Source organism: Coptis chinensis, chromosome 7, assembly GCF_015680905.1.
Source record: "Coptis chinensis isolate HL-2020 chromosome 7, ASM1568090v1, whole genome shotgun sequence".
Taxonomy (NCBI): Eukaryota; Viridiplantae; Streptophyta; class Magnoliopsida; order Ranunculales; family Ranunculaceae; genus Coptis; species Coptis chinensis.
This window is the reverse complement of record NC_141462.1, coordinates 63,955,261-63,975,595: the sequence shown is the minus strand read 5'-3', so window position 1 is coordinate 63,975,595 and position 20,335 is coordinate 63,955,261. Positions and strand designations below refer to the sequence as shown.

General features: G+C 40.4%; 1 protein-coding gene across 1 annotated transcript; it reads left to right on the top strand.

Moving 5' to 3' along the window:
• Positions 1-14,966: 14,966 nt before the first annotated feature.
• Positions 14,967-17,876, top strand: LOC147488380 (uncharacterized). Its single transcript, XM_086574361.1, has 4 exons — positions 14,967-15,125; positions 15,280-16,173; positions 16,712-17,041; positions 17,589-17,876. Exons 1-4 carry the CDS (start codon positions 14,967-14,969, stop codon positions 17,874-17,876), a joined length of 1,671 nt encoding a protein of 556 aa, XP_086430487.1.
• The last annotated feature ends 2,459 nt before the right edge of the window (positions 17,877-20,335 follow it).

The window sequence follows — 20,335 nt, the reverse complement described above, 5'->3', positions numbered from 1 at the left end:
CACTTAAATTAGATTTCGCCCACATAAACTAAAACTGAAATTTCGCCAACCACCATCAAATTTTTCGCCAAACAACTTAAAATCAATCGGGCCCAACCAAACAATCTAAACCGCCCAAACAAAAATTAAAACATTTCGCCCAAGGCCCAAAATCGGTCAAAAGTTTACCCATTCTCTCCGGTGACCACCCAAAAAATCCGCCACCACTCCTCCACACACCACCCATTTTTTAATCAAAGTTTGACTCCTAAAGAAGAACCCAACATCTTTAATACACAAAAAACGATCTCATCTCCCCACCAAGTAATTTCCATTGATGGTTTTCACCACCTCTCATCAAATCCCCACGACTCAAACACTCTACCCTAGTCTAGGCAAAAGCCCAACACTCCAAACATACTAAAAACAGCCCCAACCCGGCCATTGGCGAAGTTTTACGTGAGCTTCACGGAAAAAACCAAACCATTCAATTCCGTCACCCGTCACCCCATTATCGATCGATAACAAAAACAAAACAACCATACCAGTTACATAAGATTTGTATTTGATTTTTGGTATAGGGCTTTCTGCCATTAACGCCCATGAAGTTTCAACAGTTTCAAATACAAAAATCCAAATCTAACAAAATTAAATAAGACAAATGACCGCGAAGTCCAATACAACAGATAATAAACGGTAAAAAAAAACAAGCGATTAAGATATATATGTAAACTACAAATCCAAAGGAAATAGCAAAATAGCTACTCACTTAACAAAATTCGGCCGAATCCCTCGTCGTCGAATCAGCTCCACCCTCCGTAAAATCCAACTTTTTATCTCTGCCTCCATTTTTAATATTCTATTATTCTCTGAACCCTATTTTCTAGAAAAATGTGTTTATATACTTGGGTCCGAAACCCAAGCCCAACACCGACTCGGGCCCAAAACCAGGCCCACGTATCCCGAGTCCAATCCGAAATAAATAGAAAAATACGTATTTTAAATACGAGTTACCTTAATAGTTTTATTTCTTAGTCGTTGTAGTATAAATGAAGTTTGTGAGTACCTTCACTGGAAAACTCTCACAAGGCTATAACTCATCCACTAGGGAATTCCTAGTGGTTTAAGGCCTTGTTGCATATGGTCAATGCAATCGCACTCGGTGAAACGAGATTAGTTAGAACTCCATTTTTGGTCACTTATTCTAATTTCTCATATTTGCTTGAGGACAAGCAAAATACTGTTTCGGGGTGGTTTTATAAGAGCCCAAAACTGTAGTTTTAACCCTTTCACAATATTTTTTTTTTTTGACCAATTATGTGATTAATAAGTAAGAGTTAGTACTGTTATCGTGTTCTTATGTATTTCAGGCATTAGAGTCGAATATGTGCAGAAATGCGCCCTTTTTGTGAGATAATAGAGCAAAGGTTAGTTTCTAAGAAGTTCTATGATTAAAGACCAAGATTCAAGGAGAAAAAGCCTTTTTAAAGCCCAGTCAAAGCTGAAAAGTCAAAGTCAACGCGGGCAGAAATAGCACACTAAAGTCAGCAGAATTTCCGAAAGCCGTATTTTTTTCCTCAGACCTCGGAATTGGTCCTACGATATGTCAAAACGACCGGCTCCGAAAGAGCTTTCTAATGGTCTAAGCCTTGACCCAATCAGAAGAGCAAAAGTGGATGAAAAGGTTGTTGGAGTCATTTCTAGCTGAAAACACCCTTGTGGACTAAAGTAATGAGGTTTTGGGCTCGATTTTTTAGCCCAAAACATGGCTCCTCAGCCCATACACGAAATTGTGGATCTGGTCCCTTCTATATCAAGAGACAAAGACTTAGCTCTGAAGTAGTTAGTTTTGGATCTAGTTTTTGGATATAATTAGTTTTTAGAACAAGAAATTAGCTTGTAGAATCAATAACTTAGTTTTTATCTAGTGAATTATCAATAAATTAGTTAGAATAGTAAATTTAGTTTTTAGAATCCATTACTTAGTTCATTTCATTTAGTTTGTCTTAAATTGATAATTAGTTATTCATAATCTTAGTTTTAATTTCAGTATTTATTCATTTTGAATCATCATTCTATTGTTCAATTAGATTAATAAAGTTTAATACTTATTCAATAATGACTTGTTCTATTTGTTCTTGTGTTAGAAATGGTAGTGTAATGATTCAAGGCTAAAACCTCCATTAGATGGGTTTGAGAAAACCTTGATGAAACTTGATTTCGGTTAACGTAGAAATGGGCTTGATTGCTTCATATGCTGATTGTTAGTTGGTAGAGATTACCATGAACAATTAGGGATTTGATAGACCCAATTGTTATGCGAAAACATAGCAATTCTTATTACGACAATTCTTTGTTAGTTTATTAAGTCGAATCAAGGTGGAATCAAATCCCCCTAATTCCTCCCCATATTGTCAAGTTAGTATTTCCGTAGTTTGATTTATATCATCTTGATTGTTGATTCACCATCGTAGTTAAATTTCAATTCCATTACTCTCACGACTTTGTTAGCTTACACGAACTAGGAAACCTTACATCTAAACGAGCTAGGAGTGGAACGAATTCTCTACTCTAAACGTATTGCATTGATAAAGAGAGTAGATAAGTCTGATATATTAGACGAAAATAGTTTTAGTTTTACTTACATTTGAGTTTCATCACTTATTCGTAAGTAAAACTATCGTTTTCCCTTTTATCAAGGTCTACGGAGGGCTCATCCCCCCGCACTCATTTGGATAGCCCTAGGACATATCCGCAAAGGGTATTCTCGAACCCCTTTACTTTCCTTCGAAATGCACATCTGGGAACAGCTCATCCTACCCCCTATTTAATTCAGACACTACGGTCCGCGGAGGGCTAATACGCCCCGCACTCATTAGGATAGCCCCATGGCATATCTGCGAAGGGTCTTCTCGAACCCTCCGGAATGCACATTTGGGAATAGCTTAGCCTGCCCCCTATTTAATTTGGACACGAGGGTCCACAAAGGGCTCACCCCCCGCACTCATTCGGATAGCCCTCGACATCTCTACAAAGGGTCTTTTCAAACCCCTCTGCTCTCTTTCGGAAAATGTAACAGCCTATCCATCTCATTTGTTGTAATCTTGTTGTGGTACCGTAGGACTTTCTCTTTCTCTGTAACCTAAAACTTTCATGTTCAAGTGTTATACAAATAATGCATGAGTTATAATGAAGAACATTCAGCAAAAGTGTATGCATACAAGAAAAGATGGCGATCATATGCTCAAGACTATGTATAATCCGTCTTACCCTGAGGTGTACGACCATGTTACCCATTCAGGTCCGTGGACACCTAGATAACCTGGAGCCAATGGGTCCACAAAATATCACAAGGTTTGGAGAAAACCCAACTCTGTCCCCACATATATCTCTACCCAAGATGGGGATGAGACTTGCATGCCCCTAGTATAAGATGGGAACTGCAATCACTTGCCCCCAGTGTAACTCAGAGTTTACTGCTAAGTCACTACTCGTCCGTCTATTATGTATATGACGGTAAAATAAACAAGTTACCTGCAGCGGTATATGACTCTACACATCTTCTGTAATCATATTACCATTCATATTCGGACACTCCAATCCGTAGATCTCAATCTCAAACTCTAGATCTCCGTGTTCCTTTGCCTTGAAACTTTATAGCTGTCGATGTCTACTGATTCATGTCCATACATGAGATGTATACAATTTTACTGTGCGAATTTATTGAGTGCCAATTGTTATGCATAGGTAGTACTCAAGTTCACTTATAACCTTAGTTAGTTACGACAAGCTTATAATATCCCATGACCCAAAGGATAATATCTTTGATTTTATAGTCCTTAGTCCTTACTAAATAGCATAGTGCTTAATAGATAGTGCGAAACATATCCGGAGACAACTCAGCCTGCCCCCAAGTTTTAAGACTACTTAGACAAAGAAAACAAATATACATATCCCATTTTTGGTAACGCATGGCATTGAACATATGATGAATTTTACATCGTAGCAGTTAAGAGGTAATATGAACATATACCAAACTACTCATGTCCTCTTCTTGCAAAAATATTAACAGTGATGACTCATAGCCTAGAATAATTTGTGGGTCCAAAGATATTAACCAGCAAACTACAAGCTCTTAAACATCTGAGAAAGCTACTAGCTCATGTTCAAGGTATATTACGGCGAGAAATACGTACCTTCTCCACGCATGTTTTGTCAAACATTCCTTATCAACATATTTTTGTTGTGAAGCACCATATCACTGTGACTTCTCCATACTTTATGTGAAAGTTGAAGTTGGAGAGTGTTGCGTCTTCAAAAGATATTGAATGAGGTTTACCATAAATTGTTTAGAACTTGGATGAAAGGGAGTCTTGAAGGAGAAAAGGTAGGTTTCTTAGCTTTAGGACTTCTTTTGCTAACTCTAGTTGTATGAAGAACATTAGAAAAGACTAGTTGATTGAAGTTTGATTGAAAGCACAAACATTGAAAGAAATAACTTGATTGAAATGAAAGCACAAACTTGAAGGAAATAACTTGATTAAATGAAAAATAAAAAATAAATAACTTGAATGTAAAATGACTAGAAAATAAATCATACATGACACTAGAATAAGTCTAGGTACATTCTTTCATCCCACTTTTGAGTTCTTATACCCCTACTTTTACAAAAGACTGATTTGCCCTCTCCTTCTACAATCAAGACACCTCACCAAGTTTGCTTTATGCTTTTCTTTTTTGCTTTTTGCTTTTGCTTTTTTATTTCTTCTTGATCAAGATAAGTTTTAGAGAAAGCCTTCTTTTGTGTCAAGGACATCTATCTTTAGTCTTCTGAGTTAATGACTTGACTTTCAGCTTTCTGGTTTTGAGTCCTTGACCTTTGACCTTTGACTTTGACCTTGATTTTGACTTTTTCAACACTTTTTCATAGCAGCTTCGAGTCTTTATAATAAGCGTAAATAAGGCTCCTTTTGGTGCTAAGACACAACTTTTATGATAAGTGGTCTGAATTGCTCTATAACTTGAAAAAGGTAATAAAAACTATGAGTTGTCTTTTCATTATGCATAAGAAGGGCTGTAATGCAGTAATGTAAGGGTAATAAAACACACATTTGGGAGATGAAATAGCATTTTGCTTGTCCTCAAGCAAAGATTAGAGAAAAACTAAGATCACAAATGAGTGATTTATTATTAATTATACTAATCTCGCTTTACAGAGTGCAATTGCATTGACCATATGCAACAAGGCCTTAAACCACTAGGAATTCCCCAGTGGACACTTTAAGTCTCGTGAGAGTTTTCCAATGAAAGTACTCACAAACTTTTTCTATCTAGTACAAAAGATCTTGTTCTCTTATTTATTTTCAGAGGTCTATACATCTCATTAGCGGGGAATAAAGACAAGCTCTTTTGAATTTAGAAAAACATATGTACAGTAATTTAATCATCTAAAAATAAATGCACAAAACATGAGCAATGAAATGCAAAAGCAGAGTCATTTCTGAAATTTTGGAGAGCGTCCTTAAGGTGGGTCCTCACAGGGGTGTGTTGCAATCACAACTCTCTGATAGATTCACTCAAGTTTCATTCTCTCAAGTGCAGTGGGCACTTATATTCCTCACATGCACAAATGACGTCCAAAGAAATCTTGGTCAATTGATCACACTTGCCACTTACTATCACACCATCCTATTCCAAATTGAGCTAGAGGTCTTTTATTAGGAGTTACGGGGCTAGGGTGATGGTTTAGAAAGAAAAAGGAAAGGAAAAACAAAAATCAAATAAGTTGAGAAATTGGGTCTCCAAGATACTTGTAACTAGAGAAGAACCTCATTTTGTTTTTTAGCTTCCGAATTGTGATTCTTTAGCCCTTTGGCTTTATGACTCCATATGATTTGTAAATTTGGGAGTTCTACCTTTGCTTTTGTTTTTGATATCATCTCCTTTTGATTTTAAACTTTTGAGAGATTCAATTTTTGACTCCTTTGATTCTTTTGGAGTTTTGGTTTTTGATGGGTTTTTCTTTTCTTCTCTTTCTTTTCTTTTCGAAGCAACTAACTGATCTATTTTTGTACAAGGTCTTCTCTTCTCTTTTTCTAATATCCATCCAATTCTCAACTCGTCTACTGGGTAAGCTTTTTATTGTGTGTCGTAACGGGTCAAGGATTTATGGTGAAGAATAAAAAGGCTTTTAGAAAATGATGAAGGCTCAAGAAGGGTAACTAGAGGAAAGCTATATTTTTGGGTTTTTAACATTTATTTGGCTATATCGATCCAAAAAGGGCCTAAATTCTCTCCTAGGATATGGTGTGGTGATCAAGCAAGTGGAAGTATGGACTTTCTATCCGGACATCCTTTGTGCCATCACTTAATAATCATTCAGATGAGGCTTTTGGCTAGATTTTCACAGTATACAATCAAATGCTTATGCATGTCATTCATGAAAAATTGTAGAAACTATTGTACGTATATTAGTCTAAGTTCGAAGAACGAATACTTACTCTATTGCTACATGACTTCTAAACTTTTTATTCATCATAGAAAAGGGAAATAAGACTTTTTTAATACTAAGCAGAAAAATATTTTTGGACTTTTTCAAAAAAAAAAATTAGAAAGGAAAAAATATACTATTATATTTACTATAGAAAATGTCTAGTTTTTGCAAAATGTTACTATACCACCCCTAAATAGAAATATACTTTGTCCTCAAAGTATGAAGAGATAAGGAAAGAGATTACCATAGAAACATGAGCAAAAACAGTGATACACCTATATTATGTTCTTCATGATGAAAATACGCCACCCCCAAATAAGTTTGAATTGGGGGCGTGAGTTGTTTGATATAGAATGAGAAATACATAGTTTATTGTACTAGGGATAATTATTCTACTATGAAATTGTTTTTGGGTTTTGTATTTTGAAAATGTATGCAAATGGAAAAATGAAAAATGGAAAATTTTGGCATGATGTATTTGTATTACCTTCTACTCATATACGAAATTCCACATGAAAACAAATAAAACAAGGAGACAATATTAAAATTACACTACTAGTTATAATTATACATAAGTGCGAAAAAGAAAACAAACATCAAACTAAAGATAAAACATAAACTGTAAACTATCTATACGGACACTAGGGAGCTGCCTAGTCAGAATCCATGCGTGACTCATCACGACGACGAGAAGATCCTTCTCCTGTATGACGTCGGGTCCTAGCATGTCGATCGCTACACGGGAGTGCATCTCTAATGCTTTGTAGTGTTCTAGTGACACATGCTGGAAATATCCCTGCTCCTGCTGGAAAGACTGTTGCTCCTCTCTGAGGTTCTGCTGTGCCGCTAATATGACTCCCTGTGTTTGCCTGAGTTGGTGGATGTGCTAGTGCAGAATCCTCTGGCCTCCATGGAGGAAGTGAATTTTGTCCATAGGCTGAGTGAACTGTCGAGTGGCACCTTCAGCGAAGTAATCCACTTGCTCGGTAGGGCGTGCTTGCTCGGCGACTCTAGCGACAGGTGGATGCCAGAATTTCTGGACGCAGTGGGCATAGATAGGACCTGTGGTAGCATCCTTGACCTCCACTAGAGTGTCTATAGCTTTAAACCCCTAGTGCTACATGATCCTACTGACCAACACTGGTAGAGGGGCGGTGGTCCTCCTGGGTTTGCAGAGTTGCTCCTAAACAAAGCTGACAATGCAGAAGCTGTTCTTCTACTCCTGAAGAATCCACAAGATGTAGAGCATCGCCTTACAAATATCAGAAGGCTTGGCTGAGCCTATCAAGTTGTAGGCTGTCCATTAAGATACCGCCAACTGATTCCTTCATAACAAACTTTGAAATGCGCAGTGTGACTTGGGGTTTTTCACATCCTCGAGAAGCATTTCTGCCATCATCACATTAATGGTTTTGTTGTATAGGGATTGTTCTGTCTGAACATAAGCCTTCAGAGGAATCTCCAAAACCTAACTCACCGCCTCCTTAGTAAGCTTGAGCGTGCGGCCATCCTTGACAACCATGATGCGGTCATCCTTCCCTCACTGCATGTGGTTATAGAACGAAAGAGTGAGAGAGGGAGAATAACGTGCACCTTCCAACAAAACCAAACACTCCCATCCTCTTCTTCTAATCTTACTCTTGAAGTGCACTTCAAATAGATCAGAATTGAAGATAGTTTCAAAATTTTGCTCTGGCACGATTTTTAGAACTCAAGCCATTTGGAGTAGGAATTTAAAAAATCGGTATTTTTGGTTGGAATTGGGGTTGAAAATGGAGCAGGCTATAAAAAATTGGAGTGGTGGGTGTATAGGGTAGGCAGGCGGTCGCGAGCTTTTGAGGGGCGGATGCGAGCGTGGTTAGTTGCTACTAGGGTTGTAAAATTTTAGGGAAGATGAGGTAGGTCGTGCGGTTGCGACACTTATAAAGGTTTGATGGCACATGCCTTTTAAGTTGTTTTGAAATTTTGGCCCAAGCCCAAATGAAATCAGGTAATTCCGATCATGTTCTTAGTGCCTTGCTAACTTTAAAAGACGATCCACATTTCGTTACTAGTCCGATCTTGACCCATGAGATACCAAAACGATCAGCATTGAAAATGCCATGCAAATATATATAAGGTACACTTATATCCAATGATGGATGAAAAATAGATGAGGGAAAGAAACAAAAGGATCTGTAGGGAAATATATACAAACAAAAGAAATAAAATTTTAATTAATTTTTTTGTGTTTTGAATAAGTTTGGACTAAAATTTTAAAAAGTGGGTCGTTTTAAGTAAGATTCCCAAGATTTTAAAGTTTTTGAAAACTTAAGTCAATCCCAACCAGATGGTTGGATTACTCTCCTCATCTGTGCTCGGTGAGCAGGTGGCTGGCACATGATAACCTTGAAAACTTAATTTTCACTATGAGGTTGAAGACCAGGGCAAGTTGGTGTTTGACAGTTCGAGCACTAGCCTTCTCTCATAGCTCGTCTCTTCTGTGCGTATTGATCAGTCCCCAAATGTGCATTTTATTACCTTTACAATGCTTCATATATGCCCTTCTTGTGCTTAATGAATAGTCAACTTATAGCTTTTGCTACCGTTCGCAGGATACAGGCCATTTAGGTCGCATACTCCTAATACATGCAGTTTAGCTCAAAAAGGATGGCTATTTACACTACTTGGGAAGATTCCAGCTTCAGAGCAAAGTTGCCAAAAAGTTAAAGTAAAGTCAAAGTCAAAAGTCAAGTCAACTGTCAAAGTCAAAGACTCAAGGACTCAAGACTGAAAGCTACATACCCAGGGACCTAAAGCAAAAATCAAGACTTCTCTTATGTAGGCTTAGGTCAAGGGCCCATAAGTTTGTTTCTAGAAAGAAGGGTATAATTGTAAAAGGTGACCTGTATAAACCAAAGTTGCAGAGAGAAACCATTACCCTAGATCTAATCTTTGGTCATTAGGAGTAGGTTAAATGTTTTTAAATTAAATTTTTATTTCCTTATTTTCCATTTTCATGTTCTTTAAGCTTTAGTGTAAACCAAAGTTCTTAATCAATTCAATACAAGTTTTCTAATCATTTCAATACAAGTTCTAATCATTTCAATACAAGTTCTGAATCATTTCAGTACAAGTGAATATTGAGAGATATTCCAAAAGCCAAATAGGAGAGAAGAGTTACAAAAGTTAGTATTTTATGCATCACAAACCTTCCACTAAACAAAGAGTCTAAGATGAACTTCAACACCCTTCTCACCACTACCAAAACTTTTTCTTCAAATGGCACCGCCGTCATGGATTCTTATGGGAAGAGGAAGATGGGGAAAAGCATCAACCATTGAACCCTTCTTCTCAATCTCCATTTCAACTTATTTTGGTTTTTTTTTTTTTTTTTTTTTTTAATTTTCGCTACTGATGTTTCGTTTCTGTATGTTTCCAATACTTTTTTGCACAAACAGAGCCCAACATGCAGAACCAATGATTAAACCCAATGACTTTCCCATTAATTTTCTTCAATACTAAGGATAAGTAATGCTTTTTACTCTAATCCCAATTCAGATCCAAATCAAATTCCTAATCTTTGGCTCATTTGGAAAGATTCAGTTCCCACTCCCACCATGATCCATTTTTCGAATCAGCACATAACAATGGTGGTCGATAGTGTTCTCATTACCATAGTGCATGCTCACTGTCTATATGTTCAAAGAAGGCATCTCTGGTTAGAACTGTCCAACATCAATCCAATAAATCTACCATGGCTGATTCTCGGGGACTTCAATGCATACTTGAGTGTATCTGAAAAGAAAGGAGGAAACAATCCCACTGCATCTTCTATGAATGACTTCATGGACTTTATAAGCAACAACGAACTGATGGAAGTTCCTAATAGTGGATTTCATCTTACTTGGTGGAATAAACAAGTTGGAGAATTCAAAATTCTGGGCAAGCTAGATAGAATGTTATGCAATGCGAACTGGGGATCCAAATTCCCTAGGTGGTAATACCAAGTTTCTAGTAGAATTTGTTCTGATCACTCCCTTCTAATGGGTGGTAGTATCAGTATTCCTCTACCCAAGAACATACCTTTCAAATTCTTCAATATGTGGTGCACTCATCCTAATTTCAAAGAAGTTGTTCTTGATAGCTGGCAGACACCAATTATGGGTCACTCAATCTTCATACTCACACAAAAACTTAAGAGGTTGAAAGGTGTACTAAAGAAGTGGAATAAAGACACTTTTGGTAATATCAAATTCAAAGTGGAGGCTGAAACCAAGAAGTTAGAGCATATGCATGAACAATTTGAAAATGGGAATGTGATAGAGGATTTCACTATGCACATGGTGGATCATGAAAATCAAGAGGAGCTTCTGTTACAGCAGTAACAAATGTTTTGGAAATAGAAATCAAGAACAAAATAGGATAATGAAAATGACAGAAGTACAAAATTCTTTCATGTTATGGCTAACAGAAACAAAAGCAAGTCCTTGATTACATAAATGAAGAATGATGAGGGCATCACTCTATACTCATAGGAGGATATTGGCAGACATATTATCAAACACTACTCTGACAAATTCAAGAAGGTGGATCATATCATGGACTGGGAACTCATTCATAATATGCCTCAAGACCTGCAGACAGCGAATAATGAATTTCTCACTTCTATTCCATCACCAGAGGAAGTGAAAGCAGCAGTCTTTCACCTGAATCCATACAGCTCTCCTGGACCAGATGGCTTCTCTGGTTATACTTATTTCTTTCATCAATGTTGGGATATAGTAGGGAATGATCTAGTAAGAGCTATCTGCTACTTTTTCATTAAATCCAGATTACCCTTTGGTTTTAATACCAACTTCATTGTTCTTATCCAAAAAGAGAAAAATGCCAATCATTTAGGTAAATTTCGACCTATATGCCTCTCTAATTTCATTTTCAAGGTCATCACAAAGATTCTTGCCACAAGGTTGTGCCCAATAGCTGAAAGAATCATCAGCAAGGAACAATATGGCTTCATTCCTAACAAAAATTCTCAACAAGCCCTTGGACTAGCTTCGGAGCTAGTGAATGAATTGCAAATACGCAGACTATAGGAACCGTTATTTCATAACAAATATTTCTACAAACCGCGAGAACCACGCGCAGCGGAATCAATGGGGTTCTCACGATTTTGAATAGAAAACATACCTTTGAATCCGATTTAGATAACTCTGAGAATCCAAGCTTTATCAAATCCAAAATCAACCCCTTGATCTTCTGTTGTATTCCTTTAGAACATATTGGACATTGTGTGGGCAACAATCTACCAATCCCCTTCTTTCTCACAAAGCTAGATCCAATTTTGGATCTATCTTTCCTTGCCTCTTTTTCTAATCCAGTGAATAGTGAATTTCGGCCAGAGAGAGAGTATTATATTTATAGGCTACAACAGGGACCATGAGGAGAAATTAGGGTTGGGCCTCCTGACGGGCTTGGGCTTCCCATGTTCACCCAGAACACACGGCCCAAGTCTGTCAACAAATGGCGTATTCCACTAAAGGCCATTGTTACACTACCGCCCTAATCCCAAATTACGTGTCAGCGTTTATGGGCTCCATATTATATGCTCGTTGATCTCCCCATGTTTAAGATATCGAATGTCCGTTGATTAAGTCAAGTTACTGACAACTACATTAATCAACTTCTTACATCCTTGAGTAGTACCACTCAACCTCATTGTCATGTCAGAATAAATCCACCTGCAGAGTTTATATGACAATCATTTTGAGCTCCTCAAGGGGACATCATCAACCCGACTTTTTGCGGGACACGGATTCCTTCTATAATCAACAGCACACCTTACATACAATGTCATTACCCAATCCATCGAGTTTGTTGATTCAAAAATGAATCTCACTCATTGATGATTTAAAACAATGTACAATGCATGTAAGTGCCCGTTATTATATCCGGATTAGGAGGACAGGCATCCATAATAACAGAGGCGTTTGTTCTCTTATATAGTCAGTATAAGGAGAAACAACCTCACTTAGTCCTGTTCAATACACACAAAGTGTACTAGTGTAATCCTATAGTCAAGATAGACTAATACCAGATTATACTACAACTGTACCAATGGTTTGTCCAAATCCATCTAGGTTGTGAGCGATTACTTATACTTTATAAAGTGCGATGATATGATCTTACGTTATTGTCCACACCATATCATCATCAACAACAAAAGTATTAGACACATGCATATAACTAATAACATATATAATATGCATAACATTTGCCCATATGATTCTCATTCAAAATATAAAGAATTAGAGTTAATACAAAAGTAATGCTTTTAGTATATAACCCTATCACAGATATGGTGGGAGCATTGGTATAAAACTTGACATCTCACAAACCTTTTGTAGTGGCATAGTGTTGGAAGTTGGACTGGGTCAGCGGTGCAACGGATAGGACGCAACATAAGATGGAAAATAGGGGAAGTACGAGATCAGTACCGCAGAACCCTAGACTGCGACATGGCATATGTACGGTATGAAGGAGAGCCATGCGATGAGGCGACAGATGGACAGCCTAGAAAGGGAGGAGAGGTGTATATAAAGAAGAGGTGGGATGAGAAAAAGAGGAGGCCGCTAGGGTAAGAGAAAAGGGGAAAATAGGAGAGAGAGAGAGAGAAGAAAAAAGAGGAAAAAGAGAGATTGAGTGGGAGAGAGATTTAGGGCCACTACATTTGGCGCCGTCTGTGGGGAATAGAAAAAAGCAACTTAGAAATGGCACCGAAGAGAGCAGTGGGTTGGCCAAAGAAGGTTAGAGTTCATGAGCCGACGCCGGAAGCGGTGATTGAGGAGGGAGAAGAACTAAAAGAAGGGAGAGCAGCGGAAGAAACACGCCTAATGCGAGAAGAGATTGAGAGGCTGAGAGAGGAGAACGATGAGCTGCAAAGAGAGAGAGAGAAGACAAGGAGGAGGGCGAAGAAGAGTTAAGCGAGGGGTCTGAAAATGAGGGATCTGAAGATGAGGAGGAGCCCGGACCGAATCTAGTAGAAAACCTGGTAGCGGGGTTGACAATGGAACAAGTCCAAGAAATGATAGACAATGATAGGGAGGCGAACCGGCGACAGACGAAGGAGCGCGGGGGAGCGGCCAGTCAGGTGGTGACTAGGTTGAATCGCAACCCGCTAACAGATGACATATGGGCTTCAGAGATTCCAAAATGGTTTGCCCAGCCAAGGTTCGAGAGGTATGACAGCAAAGGGGATCCAGCGGACTACATTCATCATTTTCAGCAGCAGATGCCACTCTGGCAGGAAGCTCGGTATGACGGTCTGCGATGTATGATGTTCTCAGCTAGTCTTAAAGGAGGGGCATCGGATTGGTATTACAGACTGTCAGTGGGGATCATCAAGAATTTCTAGGAGTTAGAGCAGGCGTTCATAGATCACTTCATACATCAGAAAAAACGAGTGGTGGACATCGCGGCTCTATTCAATGTGGGACAAAGATCCGCGGAATCAGTTAGGAATTTTCTGTGTTGGTTCAAGGCAGAGACATTGAAAGTTGAAAATCTAGATGAGAGGACAGCGGTGATAGCCTTTGAGAGAGGCTAGCGTCCGGGGACAGGGGTGCACCTATCCGTGGCCAAGAATGAGATTGGGACACTACATGAACTGTATCCACGAGTGGAGAAGTATATAAGATATAAAGATTCTATGCAGAAGGATTCTAAGAGGACGGGGAAGGCCGTGTTGTCTTTGGAGAAGGATCGAAAATGCCAGAAAGTGGGGACGTCGGAAAAAGAAAGTATGAGATACCGCGGGTACGAAGTGTGAGCAGAGGGAAGCCGAGAAGGAATCCGAAGAGAGTACAGGGAGAGGAAGCCATACTGCGAGATGGAACAGACTCTACTGAACAAACCACTCAATGAGATCTTACCCTTAATAAAGAATCTGTCGGGGTATGAGGGACCGCGAACCACGCAAATGGAGATGCCGGAGAAGCTCTTCTATACATATCATCAGATAAGGAATCATGAAACGAATGACTGCTATGCTCTAAAATGGTTGGTTCAGACAATGGTTGAAAAAGGGAGGATGGGAGAGTTTGTGAGAGATGGTCGGAATGAGGAGCGCATGCCGCCATAGGGAAGGATACTGGGAACCATCAACGTGATTTACAGTGGGGAGGTTATGAGTCATAACGCTCATAGAGACAAGATATGGCGGATCACGAGCATCCAGTAGATTAATGAGAGAACGGATAGGCCTCGGCAACGAGCGGTAGCAGCAGTAAAAAAAGATAGAATCGTGTTTAGCAACGTGGACCTACGAGCAGTGGACTCACCACATGAAGACACATTGGTCATTACAGTGGCAATGGGGAATTACATGGTGAAAAGGGTGTTGATTGATTGTGGGAGTGCGGTAGATCTGTTGTTCAGAGGTGCCTTGGAGGAAATGGGAGTTGATCCTAAGCAGCTGCGTCCTTCATGAACTAACTTGTATGGATTTAACGGAAGTATGACAGAGCCCATAGGGGAACTCTTACTGCCCATGACAACTGGGTCGGTGACAGTTTTAGCCCATTTCATGGTGGTGGATTCGGCTTCGCAATACAATGCAATCTTGGGAAGGCAGTGGATTCACAAGATGAAGGTGGTCCCATCAACATATTATCAGGTAATATGATTCCCCACCCCTACTGGCATGTATGAGATCTACGGTGATCAGGTTATGGCAAAAAACAGTCATCGGGGAACCGTGAAGCGGTTGGTAGGCGGATCAGAAGGAGAGGCTGGCATAGCAATTACAGTGCACCTCGGGCAAGGGAAAGGGTGAGACAGCGGCGGATCCCAAGACGCTTGACGAGACAGAGGTGGTGAATATTGGGATAGGGGAAGAGGAGAAGTTCACATCGATAGGATCTAGTTTGCCCGAGGAGTGGAGGGGTAAGTTGATACAGTTCTTGTCAGACAATAGAGATGTCTTCGCTTGGATAATAGAGGATGTTACTGGGTTAGACCCTGAGTTCGCATGTCATCACTTGCATATGAAAGAGAACACCAAACCCGTAAGGCAAAAGATGCACAGTATTAGACCAAAATATGTTGAAGGGATCCGGGAAGAGGTCGCAAGATTGAAAGGGGCGGGAATAATCCGAGAGGTAAAGTTCACAGACTGGTTATCTAATATAGTCGCGGTACCAAAAAAGAATGGGAAAGTGCATATGTGCATAGACTTTACTGATGTAAATCAAGAGTGTCCAAAGGACAGCTATCCCATGCCGCGAGTAGATGAGTTGGTGGACAGGACGGCCGGGTTCAAGATTTTTTCCTTCATTGACGCGTCGATGGGGTATAATCAGGTCGCGATGTATGAGCCCGATCAGGAGAAGACATCGTTTGTGGTGGAGGGCGGAACTTACTGCTATACGAGGATGCCATTTGGTTTGAAAAATGAAGGGGCAACCTTCCAGCGGTTGGGTGAGAAAATGTTCGAAAGCAAGATTCGGAAGGGAATTGAGATTTATATAGACGACATGGTGGAGAAAAGTATGTCAGAAGAGGAACATATCGAGGGGTTGCGAGAAACCTTCGGGATACTACGTGAATACAACTTGAAACTGAACCCTGAGAAGTGTACTTTCGGGGTGACTACAGAAAAGTTTTTGGGGTACATTGTTACTTATAGGGGAATCGAGGCTAACCCCGAGCAGATAATGTCCCTGGTAGAGATGCCATCTCCGCGGAGCGTGAAGGAAGTATAGCGGTTAGCAGGAAGGGTCGCGGCTCTGAATAAATTCATTTCCAAGTCTTCTGATAAGTGCAGACCATTGTACCGACTGTTGAGGAGTACATTAGATTTTGTATGGACCGCGGAGTATGAGGAGGCATTCCAGGAATTGAAAAAATATTTGGGCAAAGCACCTTTGCTGTCGCGGCCCGAGACCGGGGGGGAAGTTGTATTTGTACTTGGGAGCCACGGAGTATGCAGTCAGCTCGGTTCTAGTTCGGGTGGTCGACAAGGCAAAGAAGCCGGTATATTTTTAGAGCAAGACTTTGTTAGATGCAGAGACGCGATATAGTAGGATCGAGAGGTATGCCTTGGCATTAGTTTTTTCAACCTTGAAGCTGAAACCCTACTTTGAAGCACATGTGGTGGTGGTGGTAACGAATTTGCCTCTGAGAAAAGCACTGAGAACAGAAAAATCTGGTAAAATGTTGAAGTGGGCAGTGATGTTGAGTTCCTATGAGATACATATACAGTATCAGATAAGAACCGCGGAGAAGGCGCAGTTGGTGGCTGAGTTTCCCACAGAGGATCCCACGTGGGGAGAGGAAATGATTATGGAACCGGAACGGGAGAGTGAGCTAGACCTTCTAGACCCGTGGGATAAGAGGAATGGGTGGAGGGTATTCGCGGATGGATCGGCTACCGACACATGCAGCGGCATAGGAGTCGTATTAGAGCAAACCGTGAAACTCGGGTTTGACGCCAGCAATGAGGCCGAGTACGAAGCGGTAATCGCAGGATTGAGAATGGCCGAGGATTTAGGAGTGAAGGAGCTGACAGTCTATTCTGACTCAAACTTAGTGGTGTGTCAAGTTAATGGGGGGGGGGGGGGGGTTCGCCACTCGATGCCCCAGGATGGCAAGATATTTGGATGTGGTGCATAAACAAGCTGAGAAATTCACAAAACTCTGTTTCTTTTATTTGGGACGGGGAGAGAACAGACATATCGATGCCCTAGCATATGTAGCAACTGCAATTCCCGGGTCGGATGAGAGAACAATACACGTGGGAAGGTTGGAGAAACCGAGCACCAAGGATGAGATGGAGATTTGTCAGGTCGCGGAAGAGAATGAGGGTTGGATGGAGCCTATTAAGGACTTTTTGGCAGGAAAGGAAGTCACATATAAAAAGGAAAAAAGGAGATGGGAGCAGACTTCTCGGAGATACGTTCTACTGGAATAAGAGTTATATCGGAAAAACTTTAGTGGACCACTTTTAAAATGTTTAGGTCCACGACTATCCCAAGAGGTGTTGGCAGAACTACACAAGGGGGATTGCGGGAGCCATTCAGCGGGGAGAACAACGACACATTGGCTACTGACACAGGGGTATTTTTGGCCCCACATGAAGAGGGATGCTGTGGAATTTGCTAAGAGGTGTGACAAATGTCAAAGATTTGCACAGTTGATATTCGCCCCTGCTGAACCCCTTCACAATGTCTTAAGTCCGTGGCCTTTTGCTATGTGGGCAATGAATATAGTGGGACCGCTGCCCATGGCCATTGGTAAAAGGAGGTTCATGCTCGTAGCCACGGATTATTTCACAAAATGGATTGAAGACGTACCCCTACAGCAGGTGAAGGAAGCGCAAGTCATCAAGTTTTTATGGGAGAATATTATCTGCAGATTTAGGTTGTAAATGCGCCATCATAGCGAACAATGGAACTTCGGTTCACGGGAGCAAAAGGTGGCGGGTTCTTGCAAACCTACAAAGTAAGACAGGGGTTCTCGGCCCCTTACAACCCCGAGGGCAACGGACAGGCAGAGTCCTCCAACAAAACCATCATGAACAACCTAAATAGGAAGTTGGAGGATAAGAAGGGGATGTGGGCCGATGAGCTTAGTTATGTATTATGGGCCTACCGGACCACACCTCGGTCATTGGCTTATGGGGTGGAGGCCATGATCCCGTTGGAGATGGTGGCAACTACAACGTGAACAAAGGTCTTGGAGGAGGGTTCAAACTGGAGAATCTTAGCAGCAGATCTGAATCTAGCAGAGGAAAGAAGAGACAATTCCTGTATAAGGCTGGAGGAGTACCACTGGAGGTTGCAAAAACAGTACAACAGGAGGGTCAAACCAAGGCAGTTCCACATAGGCGACCTGGTGCTCCGCCGAGTGACACCTAGCACTAGGAAAGAGAAAGATGGAAAGCTGGGTCCAAACTGGGAAGGACCTTATACGGTGGTGGATATTGGAGGGGCGGGCACCTATAGGTTGCGGACACAGGAAGGCAAACTGATAGAGAAGCCGTGGAATGTGAGAATGTTAAAAAAATTCACACTTGAATGTAATGGAAATCTATTGCTTGAATTTAGCGCTGTATGTAAATATATAATGCAACAGCACTTTTGAGAAGAAATCATCGTTTATAGAGGTAGGAGTCCAAAATAACTACGAGACGTGAAATACCAATGAGACCGCGGAGGGTCCCCAATGGTTTTTCAAAAACTATGAAACCCGCAGAGTGGGATAAAGGCGCAAATAGCACGTGGGGCATGGAGCCCAAGGATGGAAAGAGACAGCGGAAGGGATGAGCCCTTCGCTGATACGAGGCTAGAGATGAGCCCAGGGCAAGATGAGTTACCTCAAGGGACTTACTGAGATTGCAGAACCGCAGAGTGGGATGAGCCCTCTGCGGGGGAGCGGTGCAAATCGCATAGGGGACACGAAGCCCCAGTGCTGAGAGAGACAGTGGAGGGGAGGAGCCCTTCGCTGATAAAAGGATAAAGTCTGCAGAGCGGGGTGAGCCCTTCACGGAGTAGGGATTGATAAACGCTAAAATTTGAATAGTCTTACCTACGAAATGAACGATGAACTCAAAACGTAAGTAAAACTAAAACTAATCTTGGTATTACTATTTGTTTATCAAAGTTTTCTACTCTCAAGTCTATCGAAATAGAGTGGAGTAACGAATTCGTTCCACTCCTAGTGCTCTAGCATGGAATGTTTTCTAATCTAATTAGTCGGTCTTAAGTCAATGAGAGCTTTACGAAGGGTGTTATACAACGATACAATATGAAATTGATTATTTGAATTTAAACTATGAATGCTATGGAAATATGATTGTTTTTTAATCAAGATAAAGGATTAGAGGGGAATTGAATCCACCTCGAATCCAACTTGATAACCTAGCATAGATTCTTGTATCTCGATTCTTACATTCTTACGGCAAGAATTTCGAGTTCTAATCCCTAGTGTTCATGGCATTTCTACCAAATACTAACTAGCATGTGAGGTCGCCCACCCATTCTCATGGCTTATCCGACCTTCTAGAGTGGAATAGATTCTACAACGCTTCTACACTAAACCACTAAGTTTTCATCAAAGCTTCATCAACCCCTCTAATGGAGGTTTTAGCCTTGAGTCATCAACCCATCATTTCCCATTGAATTATAACTACACATCATATTAAAATTCTAACTTAACTAAATTAACTAACAATGGTTCAATCTATTTAAACTACTGAATGATAATCAATAAGAATTAAAATCAGATCTATAAATTGAAATAACACAATTCAAATTGAGAAAACAACTATTTTATTTATCTAATCAATCAAGAACAATGATTCAAAGACTTAATCTAAAACAAGAATTGAAAATGGAACTAAAGCTTAATTTAATTAATGAAAACAGATCTAGAATTATCTATATTATTTTAGGTCTAACTAGCTACCATTAACAAAGAGCTAAACTTTTGTTTTTATATTTTCAGATCCAAAAATCGTGCATGGGCTTGGAGCCATGTTTTGGGCCAGAGAATCAGGCCCAAAACCCAATTCTTTCAGTCCAAAAAGGCCTCTTCAGCTGCAGTTGGCTTCCACAGACTTTTCGTCCACTTTTGCTCCTCTGGTTGGGTCAATGATTAGACCATTGGAAATCTCTTTCCGAGCCAGTCGTTTTGACATAAGGTAGTCCCAATTCCAAGGTCTGAGTCCAAAGATACGGCTTTCGGAAGTTCTGCTGACTTGTGTGCTGTTTCAGCCCGTGTCGACTTTTCAGCTTTTGACCGGGCTTTAGGAAGGCTTTATCTTCTTGAATCTTGGCCTTTAATCACGGAACTCCTTAGTAACCGACCTTTTCTCCTTTATCTCAC

Coding starts and splice junctions, on each gene's coding strand:
- LOC147488380 (XM_086574361.1), top strand. CDS start 14,967: ATGACAGAGCCCATAGGGGAACTCTTACTGCCCATGACAACTGGGTCG. Junction 15,126..15,279: donor TCCCATCAACATATTATCAG/GTAATATGATTC, acceptor GGCAAGGGAAAG/GGTGAGACAGCGGCGGATCC. Junction 17,042..17,588: donor ATTCTGACTCAAACTTAGTG/GTGTGTCAAGTT, acceptor CCCCACATGAAG/AGGGATGCTGTGGAATTTGC.